The sequence below is a fragment of the Sphaerodactylus townsendi genome, linkage group LG14, assembly GCF_021028975.2.
Source record: "Sphaerodactylus townsendi isolate TG3544 linkage group LG14, MPM_Stown_v2.3, whole genome shotgun sequence".
NCBI lineage: Eukaryota > Metazoa > Chordata > Lepidosauria > Squamata > Sphaerodactylidae > Sphaerodactylus > Sphaerodactylus townsendi.
This window is the reverse complement of record NC_059438.1, coordinates 35,571,987-35,588,916: the sequence shown is the minus strand read 5'-3', so window position 1 is coordinate 35,588,916 and position 16,930 is coordinate 35,571,987. Positions and strand designations below refer to the sequence as shown.

The 16,930-nt window shown below is 49.3% G+C and overlaps 2 protein-coding genes across 2 annotated transcripts in view; both read right to left on the bottom strand.

The window, feature by feature from the left end:
* Nucleotides 1–5,094, bottom strand: part of FCHSD1 (FCH and double SH3 domains 1) — a 39,209-nt gene extending 34,115 nt beyond the window's left edge. Inside the window, exons 1-3 of the mRNA XM_048515676.1 lie at nucleotides 5,003–5,094; nucleotides 4,163–4,260; nucleotides 2,360–2,405 (exon numbers count right to left, since the gene is read on the bottom strand). Of these exons, the coding sequence (XP_048371633.1) occupies nucleotides 2,360–2,405; nucleotides 4,163–4,260; nucleotides 5,003–5,023 (165 nt within the window). The 5' untranslated portion in view covers nucleotides 5,024–5,094. The remainder of the gene's footprint in view (nucleotides 1–2,359; nucleotides 2,406–4,162; nucleotides 4,261–5,002) is intronic.
* Nucleotides 5,095–14,936: 9,842 nt separating this feature from the next.
* The window catches only part of ARAP3 (ArfGAP with RhoGAP domain, ankyrin repeat and PH domain 3), a 77,106-nt gene continuing 75,112 nt past the window's right edge, over nucleotides 14,937–16,930 (bottom strand). Inside the window, exon 34 of the mRNA XM_048516053.1 lies at nucleotides 14,937–16,080. Coding sequence (XP_048372010.1) covers nucleotides 15,475–16,080 — 606 coding nt within the window. The 3' untranslated portion in view covers nucleotides 14,937–15,474. The remainder of the gene's footprint in view (nucleotides 16,081–16,930) is intronic.

Here is a 16,930-nt window from a genome sequence, read left to right as displayed (position 1 = left end):
GAGAGGCTGGCAAAAGACTCACATGCATCAAAACATGGGTTGAGCATCCAGGGCCATTTTTTTTGGATTTATATCCCCGCTTTCTCTCCTGCAGGAGACTCAAAGGGGCTGACAATCTCCTTTCCTTTCCCCCTTCACAACAAACACCCTGTGAGGTAGGTGGGGCTGAGAGAGATCCGAGAAGCTGTGACTAGCCCAAGGTCACCCAGCTGGCGAGTGTGGGAGTGCCCAGGCTAATCTGAATTCCCCAGATAAGCCTCCACAGCTCAGGCAGCAGAGCTGGGAATCAAACCTGGTTCCTCCAGATTAGATACACGAGTTCTTAACCTTCTATGCCACTGCTGCTCCTGTAAACTGATTTTGATTGTTACAAAGAGACTGGGAGCTCTTGTAGCAGATCTTAAGACAGGTGAGAAGCTTATATGGTCCTATGTGAAAACTGTAAACTGATGAAGGCTATCGAAACAGGATAGAATTGGACAGTGGCGTACTGCTAATGGGGACATGGGGTATCCCATGTCCCCAGGCACACACCGCCAAGCCCCGCCCCCTCCCAGCCTCTCTGCAGGCTGGCTCCCCAGGTCCTGGGGAGGGCAGAAGATGGCTTGCAGGGAGGCTGGGAGGGTGGGGCGCAGCGGCGCAGGCTGGCCCAGGAGCCGGCCTGCTGCCACAGGGCCCATCAGAGCTGCCCCTCGAGCCCCACCCTCCCTGCTGGCTCCTGTAAGTGGGGTGCGGGGCGGTCATGCCCCCAGGTGTCATTTAGGCCCGGTATGCCACTGGAACCGGCAGCCTGTCTGTCAACCGTTTTCAATTACTTTGGCTAAAAACTGCTGAATTGCTTCAACAAAACAAAGAACTGTGAGTGCAGTACAAATGTTCTTTAAGGATCTTACAGGCAAAAACTCAGCAAAGATAGCCGCTCATTTCTACAGCGCTTTCACAAGCCAGCTATTAGTTGCCTTCATGACTCTTTTCTTGGTAAATGACTCACATGCAACAATACTGGATGAATGACATGAAGACGTCATACAAGCTGGGAGCAAAGCGAACGCACGGATGTGATGAAAGACTGCCGCACCGGCTCACCTGCAGTCCCGGGTTGGGCTTCAGAGGGAAAGGAGTCAGCAGAGACAGCCGCGGGAAGCCCTCTACTTGCGCAGTGCCCAGATGCAAGCGAGAGAGAATTGGAGATTAGGCAAGACTGGGAGGGATGCTGGGGGGGGGGGGGGCATGCCGTCAGTGCCCCCCAGCAACGTCTGGAAGCAGAAGGGGGTGCCAAGAAGATTTAAGGACCACTGTCACTGCGGAAAGCCGCCCTTGGGGGATAACCAGCATTCCTTGATTTCAGGGTAAAGTTAGCAGGTCTGTCCAAAATAGAGTACAGGCGCAAATGAGGTCTATAGTTCACAGGTGTCAAACTCACGGCCCTCCAGATGTTCATGAACTACAATTCCCATCAGCCCTTGCCAGTATAGCCAATGCTCATGTTGGGAGGGACTGGTGGGAATTGTAGTTTATGAACATCTGAAGGGCCGCGAGTTTGACACCCCTGCCATAGTTAGTTCCCCCGCTTAGCTGAAAACCCCGTCTTACTGCAACGCCCTTTTAGATCCTGATTGCAAAGAGCTCGCTTTGCCAAGCTTTTCCCATAAACCTGTAGGTTTAAGGAACTGTTGCAACCTATGTTTGAGGACTGAGAAGGTACCCGAGCCAATAGGACCTCACGTTAACCATTGGGCAACTCCAGTACTGTGGCCGAGTGCCCTTGTGGCAAGATACGGAGGAGAACAGAAGGGGCAGGAGAATTCCATCTCTGGGCTCAACTGTTTAGAGGCCCACACCAAAGCCAACTGCTGTGACTTGGGTGAGCAGCTGCAAACTGCTCTCTTTCTAAAGCAGTGGTTCTCAACCTGTTGGTCGGGACCCCTTTGAGGGTCGAACGGCCCTTTCACAGGGGTCGCCTAAGACTCTCTGCATCAGGGTTCTCCATCCATAAAATGGATAAATGTTAGGGTTGGGGGTCACCACAACATGAGGAGCTGTATTAAAGGGTCGCGACATTAGGAAGGTGGAGAACCACTGTTCTAAAGCTTCATTCGGAGTCACCGTCATTTCCCCTGTTCTAGCTAGCCAAACCCCACCGGAGCTAGAAAATACAGCCTGGGGTGTTGTGTGGTTTCCAGGCATCTTCAGATGATCCTCTGAAGATGCCAGCCACAGATGCAGGCGAAACGTCCGGAGAAAATGCTACCATACAGCCCGGAAACCCCACAACACCCCGGTGATTCCGGCCGTGGAAGCCTTCGACAATGCAGACCTCTCCAATAACAACCTGCTGAGAAATCTTGTCTGTTCTCACCTGCCCGTACTCCCTCTCGATGGCAGATCGCTGCTTGCTGTAGGTCCTGCAAGGAGAAAAACACGTCTTGAGCCAGGCTCCAGCATACAAAAGGGCCGACGGATCGTTCTGTGAAATGCAACGGCATTTCCGTTCACTCTCACATGCAGGCCTCAAAGAAATGGGCACGCACGGCGGTAGGAGGGGATTTTCTTTCTCCAGGGGAGTTCATGATGTAATGAAGCCCTGCCAGGTCCTCTTAAAAGGGTGGCAGGGCTGGGAAAGAGCTCTGAATAAGATTCTGGCAGGATAACCTGGGGCAAGTATCCACTTAAGTCTGAATCCTCTCTGGTGATTCACAGTATTCTGATCGTGGTAGGGCTGGGGTGTCCAACTCTGGTGCTTCAGATGTTCATCAACTACAATTCCCATCAGCCCCTGCTGGCATGGCCAGTTGATGGGATGGGAACTGTAGTCCATGAACATATGAAGCACCAGAGTTGGACACCTCTGTGGTAGGCTATGAAAATAGAACAGGGGTCTGCAACCTGCGGCTCTCCAGTTGTTCATGGACTACAATTCCCATCAGTCAATTGGCCATGCTGGCAGGGGCTGATGGGAATTGTAGTCCATGAACATCTGGAGAGCCGCAGGTTGCAGACCTCTGAAATAGAAGGATGTACGTCATGGCAGAGAAAGCTGTGCCACGCATGCTAATACCCAGGGTGGTCCTCATCTATTATGAAGATTTATTGGGGGCGTGGGGGGGGAGGAATTTCCAGGAATACCAAGGAGTGACCTCTCTTACTATAATACAAGTTACAGCAGTGAATTTGCCCAGGGGAGGTTGGTGGAGATTTGATGGCATTTCTCTCTCTCTCACACACACACACACACACAAACTTACTCTCTCTCTCTCTCTCTCTCTCTCTCTCTCTCTCACACACACACACACACACACACACACACACACACACACACAAATTCTCTCTCTCACACACACACTTTTCATTTTTCATTTTTCAAAATGGGCTCTGGTTCTGTAATGTTAAGGGAAAACTGCCACCCACCTACCTGCATTTACTCTCATTGCGGGGTGGGGGAAATAGCTGCACATTTCCCCTAGCCTGGCCAAATACAGGTTGCGCCTCCTGGCTTTCAGAAGGAAACCCGTCGAAAGGGGAAGGGTTGAAAAGCCGCTCGCCATCCCACCCCCACCCCGCGGTCTCCTGCTTAAAACTGCAGCCTCACCTCAGTAGTTTCGTTCCATAAAACAACAGAGAGACTAATGCTCAGGTTGCCGGGAAAAGATTGTGCAAAGTGTCGTTCCGCTCTAATGGAGGGAAGGCAGCGGAAGCAGTGTCTTACAAACAGTCCAAGGCCCCTTTTTATAGGCAGCCTCTTGGGGAGAACACGCAGATCTTGGGGGGGGGGGGGGGGGGGTCGCAGCAAAAGCCACCTCTTAGCAAGAGTCACCTCTTTCAGTCAACTCTGAAAGTCCTGTTTGTTTAGCGAAGGAGAGGCCTTGAGGATGAGCCAAAATGTCCTCCTGACCATGAACATACCCACCCACCCCTCTTAGGTTTTCCCTTTTGGACACGGGTGGGCACGGCTGGAAGGGGGCAGGCAGCCTTTGCCTCTGTGCCATGCCCCTGACCCAAAAGGGCACCAAGGAATCAGGTGCTTTTAGGAGAAAGCCAGGCGACCATCTCTCTCTGCTCCATGGGTCATTTCAGGTTGGGAAAGGAGCTCGGCCCCTCCCGCTGGCAGGCTCGGCTGGCCGGCCTTGGGTCCTTTTTCTACTCGGCAGGCTCGGTTTGTTACCTGATGTCCTCCAGGAGTTCCAGCTCCCGCTGCTGTTTACTCTGCAGGCTGGACAGCTGCTCCACAAAGCGCACCTTCACCTCCTGGGCCGGCTTGATCTGCCCGGAAAAGAGAGCTCGCAGGCTCTTGTGGCAGGAACCCCCGAGGCGACAGCCCCAGCAAGCCCCACAGGACAGACTGGGAACAGGCCCACCCACCCCTTACAGTGGGTGGGAGGAGTGGCAGGGAGGCTACAGCAAGAACCACCCCAGGGCAGGGGCAGGAGGGCACCCTGGATGGTGTTCTGGCAGACCCCAAAGCAGAAACTGCCCGGGGGAAGCATTAGGGAGCTGTTGGGCCTCAAAAGGCGCTCCTTCTCGCAGCAGCAATAGCGGCTCGGAGTGGCACTGGGAGCTGGGAAGACCCAGGTTCGAATCTACCCTCCGCCAGGACAAATACTCCATTACTTTGTGAGTCGTCCTGGGAACGCAGAGGTTTTGGATTTGCTCCAGAGGTCTTGCAACAGAGCGAGCAGCTCCCCCGGGGATCTCGGGGGAGGGGAGGGGCACAGGCCCCCTCGCACCCAATTTGCCCTTTCTCTTCGTGTTTATCTTGCTCAGCCCCCCAATCCCCCCGTCCCCCCTAGATCCACCCCATCGGAAGGAGCAGGAGGAAAGGGGCAATCATAAAACCAATCCCTGGGAGGATGCCCCGGGAAGGGTCAGGAGAGGAGAGGAGAGACCCCGCCCCCCAAAGAGGCTGCCCAGCGGATCTCTGCATGCGAGGTGGGCGCGCCTCCTGTCCGGGGACGGAGCATGGAAGCGGCGGCGCCCCGTTGGGCCCCGCGGGGGAGACGCTTACCTGGCGGGGCGGCGGCTGCATCGCTCCCCGCGCACCCCAGCGCCGAGCCAGCCCGGAACCGCCGCGCTCCGCCTCCTGCCCGGGCCCGCCTCCCCGCCGCCCCCCGGGAGGAGTCGCGCGCCGGCGCCCGCCGCTGCCTCCCCGCTCCGTCGCTCATCGATCCACCGTTTGGAAAGTTTATTTCCAGGCGTCCGCTGAGACGTTGTGTCCCAAACAGAGATCATTCATGCTGATCTTTCCAGATTTTGACGTAAAATCGGTCTACTCGTTCTTTTTTCGTTTTAAGTTGTTTTTCTTAACTTGTATATTTTATTCTCTTTCAAGTTATATATTTTTATTTGTTAAGTTATTTTTTTAATTATAAAACTTTATTTTATAAAGTCATATTTTTTTTATGAAAGTTACATTTTTATTGGTTTTCGAAATGCAGGAATGAACATAGCTGGAGAACAGATAAGAAATATGATATATATAATGCATACTAGGTGTCTAAACGCTTGTTGCTTAAATTGTACATAAATAATAATAAAAAGAGAAGAGTTTGGAATTATGCCCCCTTTCTCTCCTATAAGGAGGCTCAAAGGGGCTTACAATCTCCTTTCCCTTCCTCCCCCCCCCCCCCAACAAATACTCTGTGGGCTGAGAGAGCTCCGAAGACCTGTGACTAGCCCAAGACCTGTGACTAGCCCATTTGGCATATGTTGCACAGGCTAATCTAGTTCCCCAGATAAGCCTCCACAGCTCAAGCGGCAGAGGGGGGAATCAAACCCAGGGGCGTAAGGAGGCAAACTGGAGCCCTGGGCAAAACCTGAGTTGGATGCCGCCCCCCCGCCCCCCATGGGCGGCCACCCCACCACAACCACAATTTTTTTTTTGCACCAGGTCATTCTTCTTCTTGTTAAACCATGAGCTTTGTACCTCTTTGTGTGTGTACGTATTTGGAGATGCCACCCGCACTTTCTCTTGTTCCTGCCATCTACCTCACTTAGCTCCTGATGCATAATTTGGTTTGCTCTTTGCGTCATCCTGCTCTTCAGTAGATAACAGTAACAGAAGCAACAGTAGCACCATTGTCATCTGACAGTTTTCACACAACTCAGAGGAGATTTCGCATAACTTACTGCTTTGGATCCAATTTTCCTGCAAATAATGTGCAGCCTTTCACTAAGTCAGACCAAGGGTTTGCTTAAGCCGCTTATATTCCCCCCCCCCCCCAGCTCCTTTCCAACTTCCCTGCCCTGCAACCAGGATAGTGACCCTCTGACTCCCTCTGCCAGCAGTACAGTCACTCAGTCATAGTGTTAGAAGTTACATGAACATCGTATTGAAGATACCTTTGCCTGTACTTTGCTCACACTGCCAGTTCCTGCCACTAGAGGGCTGTGATATATCTCACCATGGCTTCCGCTGCGGATACTTAAACCTACTGATCAGAACCACATAGAGAAAACAGATATCTGTACAAACTTGGGGGAACACCCAGGCAGAAACATCCTAAAACTGTGTTTAACATTGAGAAGGATATTAAATCCTCCCCCAAAATACAGGCAACACACCCCTTGCCCAGGGCCTGCCATTACCAAGAGATGAACAGAGGAGGGTTGTTTGTGTCCAGTCCACGCAAATAGGACCCTGCAGGTGAGCAAAGGAAGGAGGGAGGGACCGCAGCTCACCACAACTGCCCCTCTACTTCTGCAGAACTGAAGCAGTTGGTTTCTATGAATAAAGCAACAAGAACATAAGAACAAGCCTGCTGGGTCAAACCAGAGTCCATCTAGTCCAGCACTCTGTTACTCACAGTGGCCCACCAGGTGCCTTTGGGAGCTCACGTGCAGGAGGTGAAAGCAAGGGCCTTCTGCTGCTGCTGCTGCTCCCAAGCCCCTGGTCTGCTAAGGCATTTGCAATCTCAGATCAAGGAGGATCAAGATTGGTAGCCATAGATCGACTTCTCCTCCATAAATCTGTCCAAGCCCCTTTTAAAGCTATCCAGGTTAGTGGCCATCACCATCTCCTGTGGCAGCATATTCCAGAAACACACCAATCCATAGCGTTACATGAAGAAATGTTTCCTTTTATTAGTCCCAATCCCCCCCCCCCCCTCAGCATTTTCAATGTATGCCCCTGGTTCTAGTATTGTGAGAAAGAGAGAAAATTTTCTCTCTGTCAACATTTTCTACCCCATGCATAATTTTATAGACTTCAATCATATCCCTCCTCAGACGTCTCCTCTCCAAACTAAAGAGTCCCAAATGCTGCAGCCTCTCCTCTTAGGGAAGGTGCTCCAATCCCTCAATCATCCTTGTTGCCCTTCTCGCCTATATTCTTCTCGCAATGTTACGCCCATTGTCCTCTCAACTAAAAGTTTTAGACAGTTCCATTCGTCTATAAGACTTTTAGCTTCCTTGATCTTAGTAGAGTGAGTGTTAGGGAGTTTGTAAGGTTCTTTGGAAAATGTGGGCGAAATCTGCTTCTGTGGGCCAGCATTTATCTCATCCTCTTTATAATTGAAATCCGCAAGTTCTGTTACTTTGGTGTTTTTGAAGACCCTAGTAAAGCAAATATCATACTGTTTAGCAAAAAATTATCTACGTTTAAGTAAAACTGCAGGGCAAACAGAGGATTCAGCGTTTAAAACCATCCTGAAATAATTGTTAGTGTGGCAATATTTCAAGAGATCTCAATTCTTTAAGACAGGGTGTGTTTTTTTTTAAATTGTCGGACGCTGTTTATTATCTTTGTACGCTGCATTTACTGGGTTTTAGTTATTTTAATGTTATGGAGCTACGCTTATTTTTTATATTTGTAATCTTGAGTATGCTCTTCCTGTATGTTGTGTTTTCCTCTATGTTGTACTCCGCCCAGAGCCCTTCGGGGGTGGGCGGTTTATAAAACAAACACACAAACAAATAAAAGTCATAGTTCAGCAACATACTTAATGAAACACAGGTTCTATGGAAAGTTGTCCATTTGCCATTATTCAGGTTAGCATCACCTATTGCTATGGCCACCTGGCACTGACAGCCCCTCCCCGTCCATCAAGGCCAGGGAGGGAGGGAGGGAGGGAGGGCGGCCAGAGTCCCCCCCACCCACGACGAAGACGACGACGACCCCGACCCTGCGGAGGGGCCCCCCTCCTTCTCCCCGTCGGCCGATTCGCTTAAGGGGGGCCCGGGACGCTTCCGCCTTCACGGCCCCGCCAGCCAATCAAGCGGCAGGAGGAGGAGGAGGAAGGGCGGCGGCCCAATCGGCGCTCTCTCTCTGGACTCGTCACCCCGGAGGCGACGGGGAGGGAGGGAGGGAGGGCTTCAGCCAGTAATATATCCATGCATGAGCCTCCAGAAAAATTAAACCGCTTCTAGATGCAAAACTCCACTAGGAAAGCAGCAGAAACTGAACGTCTGGCTCTCAAATTTCATCGGAATTATTTCAGGGCGGTCTTTAGTTAGCCTACATTCGTAGCTGTTGGGCTTTGCAAGTGTCTGTCACCACCAGTCATGAAAGTGTTAACTACCTATATGTAAACAAGATGTTGAGGTCATATTCTAATGAGCTGACCTATTGATTAGGCATTGGTTAGTATTGGAGCCATTGATTACATGTCTGGGATCACATACAACTGAAGTTATAAAGTTGCCTTAGTTTCTTTGTTCTCGACAGCAGCTCTGGATCTACCATGTGCTGATGCTAGTATATCAACGTAGTCAATATAGAATAGATTTTTTTGCTTTTTTCTCCACGTTACCTGACCTTTTAGCTGGTAAATGTTTTGTTAAGCAACTCACTGGTATCTGGATCTTTATTGGCATGTGCTGTACTCCGCTTTTAATGCAAATCCACTGCCATATATCAACTGTGTAATAACCTCAGCCACAAAGAAACAGACAGCTGAAGGGAACATATAACAGTATGAGACAGCAGTACTGAGTCATCTGCATTAAGCTGAAAGTTGGTCACAAGTCATGTAAATATTTGATCTCTGAGACTTTCAGGAAAAGTTTGAAAGCCCCCAATTTGCTCCAAACGTTGATCTTCTCAGTTCTCCCCTCCCTGATTACTTTTGTGCCACAAAGCACTACATGCATTTGTTATTCATCTTTGTGGACATGGCTATAATGTATATTTGAGCAGCAGTGGCGTAGTGGTTAAGAGCAGGTGTACTCTAATCTGGAGGACCGGGTTTGATTCCCTGCTCTGCCGCTTGAGCTGTGGAGGCTTATCTGGGGAATTCAGATTAGTCTGTGCACTCCCACACACGCCAGCTGGGTGACCTTGGGCTAGTCACAGTTCTTTGGAGCTCTCTCAGCTCCACCCACCTCACAGGGCGTTTGTTGTGAGGGGGGAAGGGAAAGGAGTTTGTAAGCTCCTTTGAGTCTCCTTACAGGAGAGAAAAGGGGGATATAAATCCAACTCTTCTTCTTCTCGACAGTGAGCATTGAGTGAACGTCTTCCATGTAAAAATCATGAATATTCAGTAGAATCCATGCTGCAGATCTATATTTTTGGACCATGGTGGCTGGACCGATGCTTTTTCTGCAGTTCAGTTTGTGGATATGCTGTGATGTGTGATTTGATGGTGAATTGGGGGGGGGGTCATCTATATAAAAGTCATGAGGAGTCATGATTTATATTGCACTTTGGGCACCATGCCAGTGCTATGAATTTCATTACGCTGCCTGTAGATGAGGTGTTTCAGGTTAAAAATCTTAGGAATTCATGAGGATTCATTTAAGACCACTTAGAATTTTGCCCAGTACCCTAGTTTCTTGGGATGTCTCAGGCCCACCTAACCCTAACTCAGTGATGGCGAACCTTTTTGAGACCAAGTGCCCCAAACCCACTTATTTATTGCAAAGTGCCAACACGGCAATTTAACCTGAATACTGAGGTTTTAGTTTAGAAAAAAAAATGGTTGGCTCTGAGGCATGTGTTACTCAGGAGTAAGCTTGGTGGTAGTCGGTGGCTCTGCTTTGAAGCAACCGTGCAACTCTTCCAATGGTGAATCGCGACCCTAGGAGGGTTTACTCAGAAGCAAGCCCCATTGCCAGCAACCGAGCTTACTCCCAGGTAAAGGATCGTGCTTTAGTTCTTCGCATGAAAACCAGTGGGGTTTAACAGCACTTATCAGGGTTACCTACACTGCTTCCCCAAAACTAGGTCTTAGGTTTAATGCTAATAATCGAGCCCAGCAGCCCAGGCCAGCCTAGATGTGTTGGGGGGGTGGGGGGGGGTGGACTCTGTTTGCACGTGGGCTCTGAGTGCCACCTCTGGCACCCGTGCCATAGGTTCACCACCACTGCCCTAACCCTTCCTAGGAATGTGAAGATAGATCCTAGCTGGGAGACAAATGTTTATAAACTGAAAGCAAAGCTCAGGACTTGTGAAATCTGCTTGCAAGGATTTCAGCCAGAGGTATTACAATGACTAATTTCTATGGAAACAACTGAACTGTTCCTAGAAGCTAAAAGGACTAAACGGATGCTGTTGTACTTTGGCCACTTAGTGAGAAGGCAAGAGTCGCTGGAAAAGACAATAATGCTTGGAAAGCTTGAAGTCAGCAGGAAAAGAGGCAGATCCAATGTGAGATGGGTTGACTCCATCAAGGAAGGCAGTTTGCACAACCTGAACAAGACACTCAGTGACAGCGCATCTTGGAGGATTTGATGGCACTTCACACACACTCAGAGAAACAAACTACGGGGTTAATCCAGCTCAGGTTCCCCTCACTGATCCAGCAAGAGCACCCCATTTTCCTTCCCAGACTATCAGGCTGTGTAGGAAAGGAGGCGAGCCTGTGCAGCGCAATTTCTACAACTGTTTCCACAAGCGGAGTGATTTGAAAACAGATCCTGGAAAAAGAAAGTAACCCCAGCAGCCTCCGAAAGCAGGGAGACTGTCTCCTTCCACTGAACCAGTTCCCCAGGGACTGCATTGACTTCCTGGGACCTGCCCTGGTAAATCAGCCTTCTAAGCATTCTTTGAGAGCGGGCAGGAGGTATGACCCGATCATCTTCTTTGCCACCAGAGGTACTCCATTCTCATCCACCCATCCACTGGCTGTCAGGGGGTTGTATCTAGTTGGCTTAGATGCATTCCTGACTCAATGTAATGGCTACAAGATATATGAAGCCAGCCTGCTATATGTCATCACTGCCGTCTTGGGACATTCTTTCCTTGATCTTTGCTTTATGGCTTCACACACCGAGTAGATAACTAGGCTTTCCCCTGACATTTTGATCTCATGGGAAATGGGATTGTTTCTGCTGGCCTGTGGGGGCAGGATGCCAGGTGGCTCTATCTCTATCACCAACCTCGGGGCACCTTAGCTCTAAACTAACTCTTTCTTACATTCTTTGGGAAAATGGGAGGGGGGATTAACACTGGAATAAAACGTGTAGCAAAAGCCTGATTCCTCAGAACTGACTTTATCCAGCTGGGTGCTTCAATGCCTATCAATAAACACTGCTGACCAACAATACAAAGTCCGTTTATTGCTTCAAGGTTCGAGACCTAACACTGGCCCCTGAGGCTTGAAAGGAATTCCTTTTCACGCTGGATTTGGAGGTTTGTGTTACTGGGTCCCCCAAGCTGAGGCAGGTGTCCTGCCTCCTTTCATTTCCTAACCCTAGCTCACAGAGCAAAGGGTCCTTATTCCAAGATACACTTATGTCAGAGGTGGGATCCAGCAGGTTCTCACCAGTTCCCGAGAGTGGGTTACTAATTATTTGCGTGTGCCGAGAGGGGGTTACTAATTGGGTCTGCTTTTCCATTCGAAATTCCATTAGGTCCAAAAATCATAAAGTCCTGTTGTTTCCTATGTAGCTGGTTAGTGAAGGTAGAAAACGGGAGATAATTCTCCCTGTTGGGCTGTTTTAAAAACATGTTTTAGAAATATGGTCAAGTTCCTTGTTTAAGGAAAGTATCCTTCTTTTGATTTCTAGAAACAAACTTAAGTATTTGAAAGTATTAAGTATTTGACAGACAGTCAATTAGAGGAGAAGTAGTTGTTTCTGTTGGCAGGAGACGATAGGACTTGCTATAATGAGTTTAAATTATGGACAGAAAGATAGCAGCTGGAAATTAGGAACTTTTTTTTTACAGTAAGAGTTTTTTCCAGTAACAGAGAAATTATTAATGCCCCGCCCCCGGAATGCCTGGCCACGCCCCCGTCGTGCCCTGCCCAGCCTCACTGGTGCTACGCCACTGTTTGAATCCCACCACCATGGGAACCTGTTACTAAAATTTTTGGATCCCACCACTGATTTATGTTTGTATCTTTCTCTTATTCTGGTAGCCCACCTGTGTTTCTTTCTAATTTTTTTCCAGCCCCCTGTGCTGCTTTTGCTTGCTGCAGTATAGATCTGGAACAAAACATGCTGAAACATCCTGCCATTAAGACTGTTGAACTAACTGATCAGCTGTGATTGTTTGGCCTTGGCCCAGCTACTTCAGCCCGTGCCACAAGGACAATCCGAAAAGACATGTCTGATGTGCTTGCAGTTCTGATGCCAAACAAGGGAGGGATTTATTTATTTTTACTGATTTGGGGAGGGGAAGTGGAAGGACTCTATAGCACACAGGTGTCAAACTTGCGGCTCTCCAGATGTTATGGACTACATCCCAGGATGAGGGAAATATTGTGAGACAAACCTGCTTTAGAACTGGGAACTGTGCAAACTTCTTGGCAAAACCGGGATATTTCCCTTGCTCAGCCCGGAATATTTGGACCTTGCAGAAACGAGAAGGGTTTTTTTTATAAAAAAATCAGTAATTGACATATCACAGTAATTGACATATCACTATCCCTGCATGCTGGTAGGGGATGATGGGAACTATAGTCCATAACATCTGGAGGGCCATGAGTTTGACACCTGTGCTTATAGCATGTGACATTGTAAACTACGGATCAATCACTCCAGGGAACACACAGGATCCTTAGCTGGGGCACAACTTGTTTGGTTGCCATTTTTCTCCCCAGTATTTCTGTAAGGCTCCAGTGAACTACAATACAATATTATCAAAATATTGTGTAATGCGTATACTCATTAAATATATTACGCATTGCCCAAAATAAAAGTAGCTAATTAAAAACACAGGTTCTGGAAACCAGATCCCGACATACGCTGCACATAAATCTCACACACACAAAAAATACAGGTATTGTTACAATTGATGAATATATCAAATGACCAGCAAAACCATATGTGTTTTGGCACCTTATGGCCTTCCTCAGTGGTCAACGATGTAACATTTTGAAACACACGTGAAATTATGCTGGGATCCGGTTTCTGAGACCTATGTTTTTAACGAGCCATCTTTATTTTGTGTAATGTTTGCATGCAAATTAATTTGATATATTCATCACAATAAATATATATTTTGATAATATTGTATGATAGTTAGCTGGACCCTTATGGAAATACCACTGTAGGTGGGGTTGAGTTTTTCCTTCCCCTTTTCTTTGCATCCTATCATCTTCCTTTCACTATGTTAACATCTGTGTCTCCTGTATTTTTCCCCATCAAAGATTGAACGTCCCTTTGGCTCCAGCACTTTTTCTCAGCCCTTCCTAAGACAAATGAGCCTCACGATCAATTAACTGCTCTGGTCCAGATTAGTCTCCTGGTCTAACAAGAGGATGAACACAGTGGTGGGATCCAAAAAATTTAGTAACAGGTTCCCATGGTGGTGGAATTCAAACTGTGGCATAGCACCAATGGGGCTGGGCGGGGCACGACAGGGGCGTGGCCGGGCATTCCAATGTCTTGAGGGCATTCCCTGGGCAGGGACTGTGGTAGGGCCAAGCAGCTGCTGCATGGGATCGCTTAGTAGGGAAAGCGAATGCACGTGAAGCATGAGCAGGCCTGCCTTACGCGCATCAGTGCACCTCCTGCTAGACTGCTTCAACTTCTGCGCACTACTGCTGAAAGGAGGGGCGTAACTAAGGCAAAAATCACGTGGCAAAATCACCCATTAGTAACCCCCTCTCGGCACACACAAATAATTAGTAACCTACTCTTGGGAACCTGTGAGAACCTGCTGGATCCCACCTCTGGTCCTGCCCCCACCACGCCCATGGAATGTCTCCACTTGGGCGATGTAGTCATCGCATGCCCCCTTCCCCAGCATGGCTGACGCGCCACTGGTGATGTGGAGTCGCTTTTAGGAGTGTTGACTTGGCACAGTGTTAGGCATCTTGCCTCAAATTCTGCAACCAGCTAATCCAAATGGCACCAAGAAAATCTGGTTTCTGTAATCTACACATCCCCATACAGATTAATACCTTTCTAGAAGAAGAGAAAAAGAGTTTTGATTTATACCCTGCCTTTCTCTCTTGTAAGGAGTCTCAAGGCAGCTTACAAACTCCTTTTCCCTTCCCTTCCCCTCCCCACTACACACACCTTATGAGGTAGGTGGGGCTGAAAGAGTTCTGAGAGAACTGTGACTAGCACAGGGCCACCCTGCAGGCTACATGTGTAGGAACGGGGAAACAAATCCATCTCACCAGACAAGAGTCTGCTGTTCATGAGGAGGATTGTGGAATCAAACCCGCTTTATCTACTACAGTCAAAAGGCTTGTACAGGTATAACGTGGCCGAGAATGACACTTTTTAAAAAATAAATTGTGAAAACAGAGTAGATTTGTGTTATTCCCTCTAACCCTGTGGAATGTATTTTGCAATAACCTTTTCTATTCTGCCAGAAGAATGGGGGCAGAGAAAGGCCTCTCAAACATCTTCTCTAACCACAGGGAGCATTCGGTCACCCATCTGTTTCCTGAGATTGCGGCAAGCGTTACTCGTATGCCACCCTATCACCCAGGGAGCCTAAGGACTTAAAAGCGGAAGCTGAGGCTCGGAGGAAGCCGAATTCTGCAGTCCACCCCACAGTCATGTGTTCAGTATGCTGCTGGGGCACCACGGCACAGACACAATCCTGAGTATCAAATTACTATATTTCAGAGGGATACGAGCAGTATTGTTAAAAGCTTTCACGGCTAGAATCTATGGACTGTTGTGGGCTTTCAGGGCCTTGTGGCTGTGGTCTGGTAGGTTTCGCTCCTAGCGTGTTGCCCGCATCTGTGGCTGCCATCTTCAGAGGCGTGTCATGATAAGATGTCTTTCTATCACCATAGAGAGAAACACATCTTACCATGACAGGCCTTTGAAGATGGCAACCACGGATTCAAGCAAAACGTTAGGAGCAGGAACTACCAGACCACGACCACACCGCCCGGAAAACACCCAACGAGGGGTTTCTTTCTTTGCCTCTTATCTACACCCTTCTTTGTAGATCTCTGATGATAACACATTTAGATAGAAGAGGAGAGGGAGGGTGAGTGAAGGCTGGGCCTGTCGACTTGTCTGTCTTTCTGCTCCAGACTGGCACTCGGCAGCTGTCAAATCCAGCTCCGTCCAACCCTTCCCCCTGACCCATTCTTACAGCCCATAAACACTGCTGATCCCAGTTCCCATTTAGGTGGGGCCAGACCCTCGCAGCTGGGCCTGGTCCCCAGAAGCTGAGGAGAGGTCCTGCCGTCTTGGGGGCAGAGCGGCCAAGCCGTCGTTCTTCTGCAAGATGGCCGTGCTCAGTTCCTCCATGAGTCTGTCACTGAGCAATGTGCTCTTCTTCCTTGTCTCGCCAACTTGAGTGCCCAGGGCAGATGGTGTCTCTGGAGGAAGGAATTGCACCACAGGGTCCTGCTCTTTGTTGGGGGCAGGTGCCTTTTGGGGTGGGTCAGCTGTTCTCTCTGCAGGGCTACTGTGAGTCACCCCCCTGTGTCTGGGGAGCCTGCTGATCATGGTAGCCTTATCTGGCTCCAGCCAGAGGCCCCTCTCGAGGGAGAGGGCCTTTCCAGAGTTTGTCCCAGAGGCCCTTGGGGCAGGGCAGGGTGGCAGGGAGCCAGGCAGTGCTTGCTCAGAGCAGGAGGCCGGCTTCTTGGTCCGATCCACAGGAGGCAGCAGGGAAGGACTGAGCTCCAGAAATTCCCCGGCTTGGAAACTGCCCACCTCCTCATAGACCGGCTCTGTCTCAGCTGCCTCCTGCTGCTCCTCCAGAGAGTCTTGGTGCATCTTCATGGGCTGCAAGGGAATGAGAAGAGACGTCAACGCTGATGGAAGTGAAGGACTGTACACTGTTTCCTGCCTCAGAGACAAAGGGGGACTTACCAGTAAGTCAGATAGCTAGAGAGGGTCAGGACACTGACACCTTTCCTCTATCATGCTGACACTATCCTTTTGATGTGTACATTGCTACTCTCAGGGTCCTCCCTTCCTCCCTCCCTCCCTCCCTCCCTCCCTCCCTCCCTCCCTCCCTCCCTCCCTTCTTCTTCCTCTCCACAGTTCCCTTACCTCTCCATCTTGCACCATTAGTGCACCAGGGATGCAGACTGCATCCATCGCCATCTAGCCAGACAGATTAGATTACCTCTCTCTTAACTTTCCAATCTTAAATGGAGTTCCCTAATAAAGACTCATTAGTTAGAAACGACGAAATGACTCTGACTTTTCTTTGTGCCTACGCACACACGCGTGCTTGGGGATGCTCCGCTGTGCGTTGCCTCCGTGCACTCTGCTTAGAATGCAAAGGTGTCTCTCGCCAGAGAGATTACCAACAAAAACGATCAGTCCTTCACTGCACCGGAGACTCAAGGATTTGCACTGAGAATCTCAGGCCAGAGGCTGGCATATCATGGCTAGGATGGTCTCTGGAACCCTCTTCTGGAACCCAAGCAAACAGGGACTCACAGTTGGAGCCTGGGACTGGGAAGAAGAGTGAGACTTCTGGATCAAGCAAGTCTGGCTTTCCTTTCTTGCCTGGTCAACTGATGCCCTCCATGTCTCAACTCAGCCCTTTTCAAGGTCTGAACTCAGGAACGGGTCCTTCATAGTGAAATGCTGGGGAAGGGAAGGGACAGAGGGGGCTGACGCT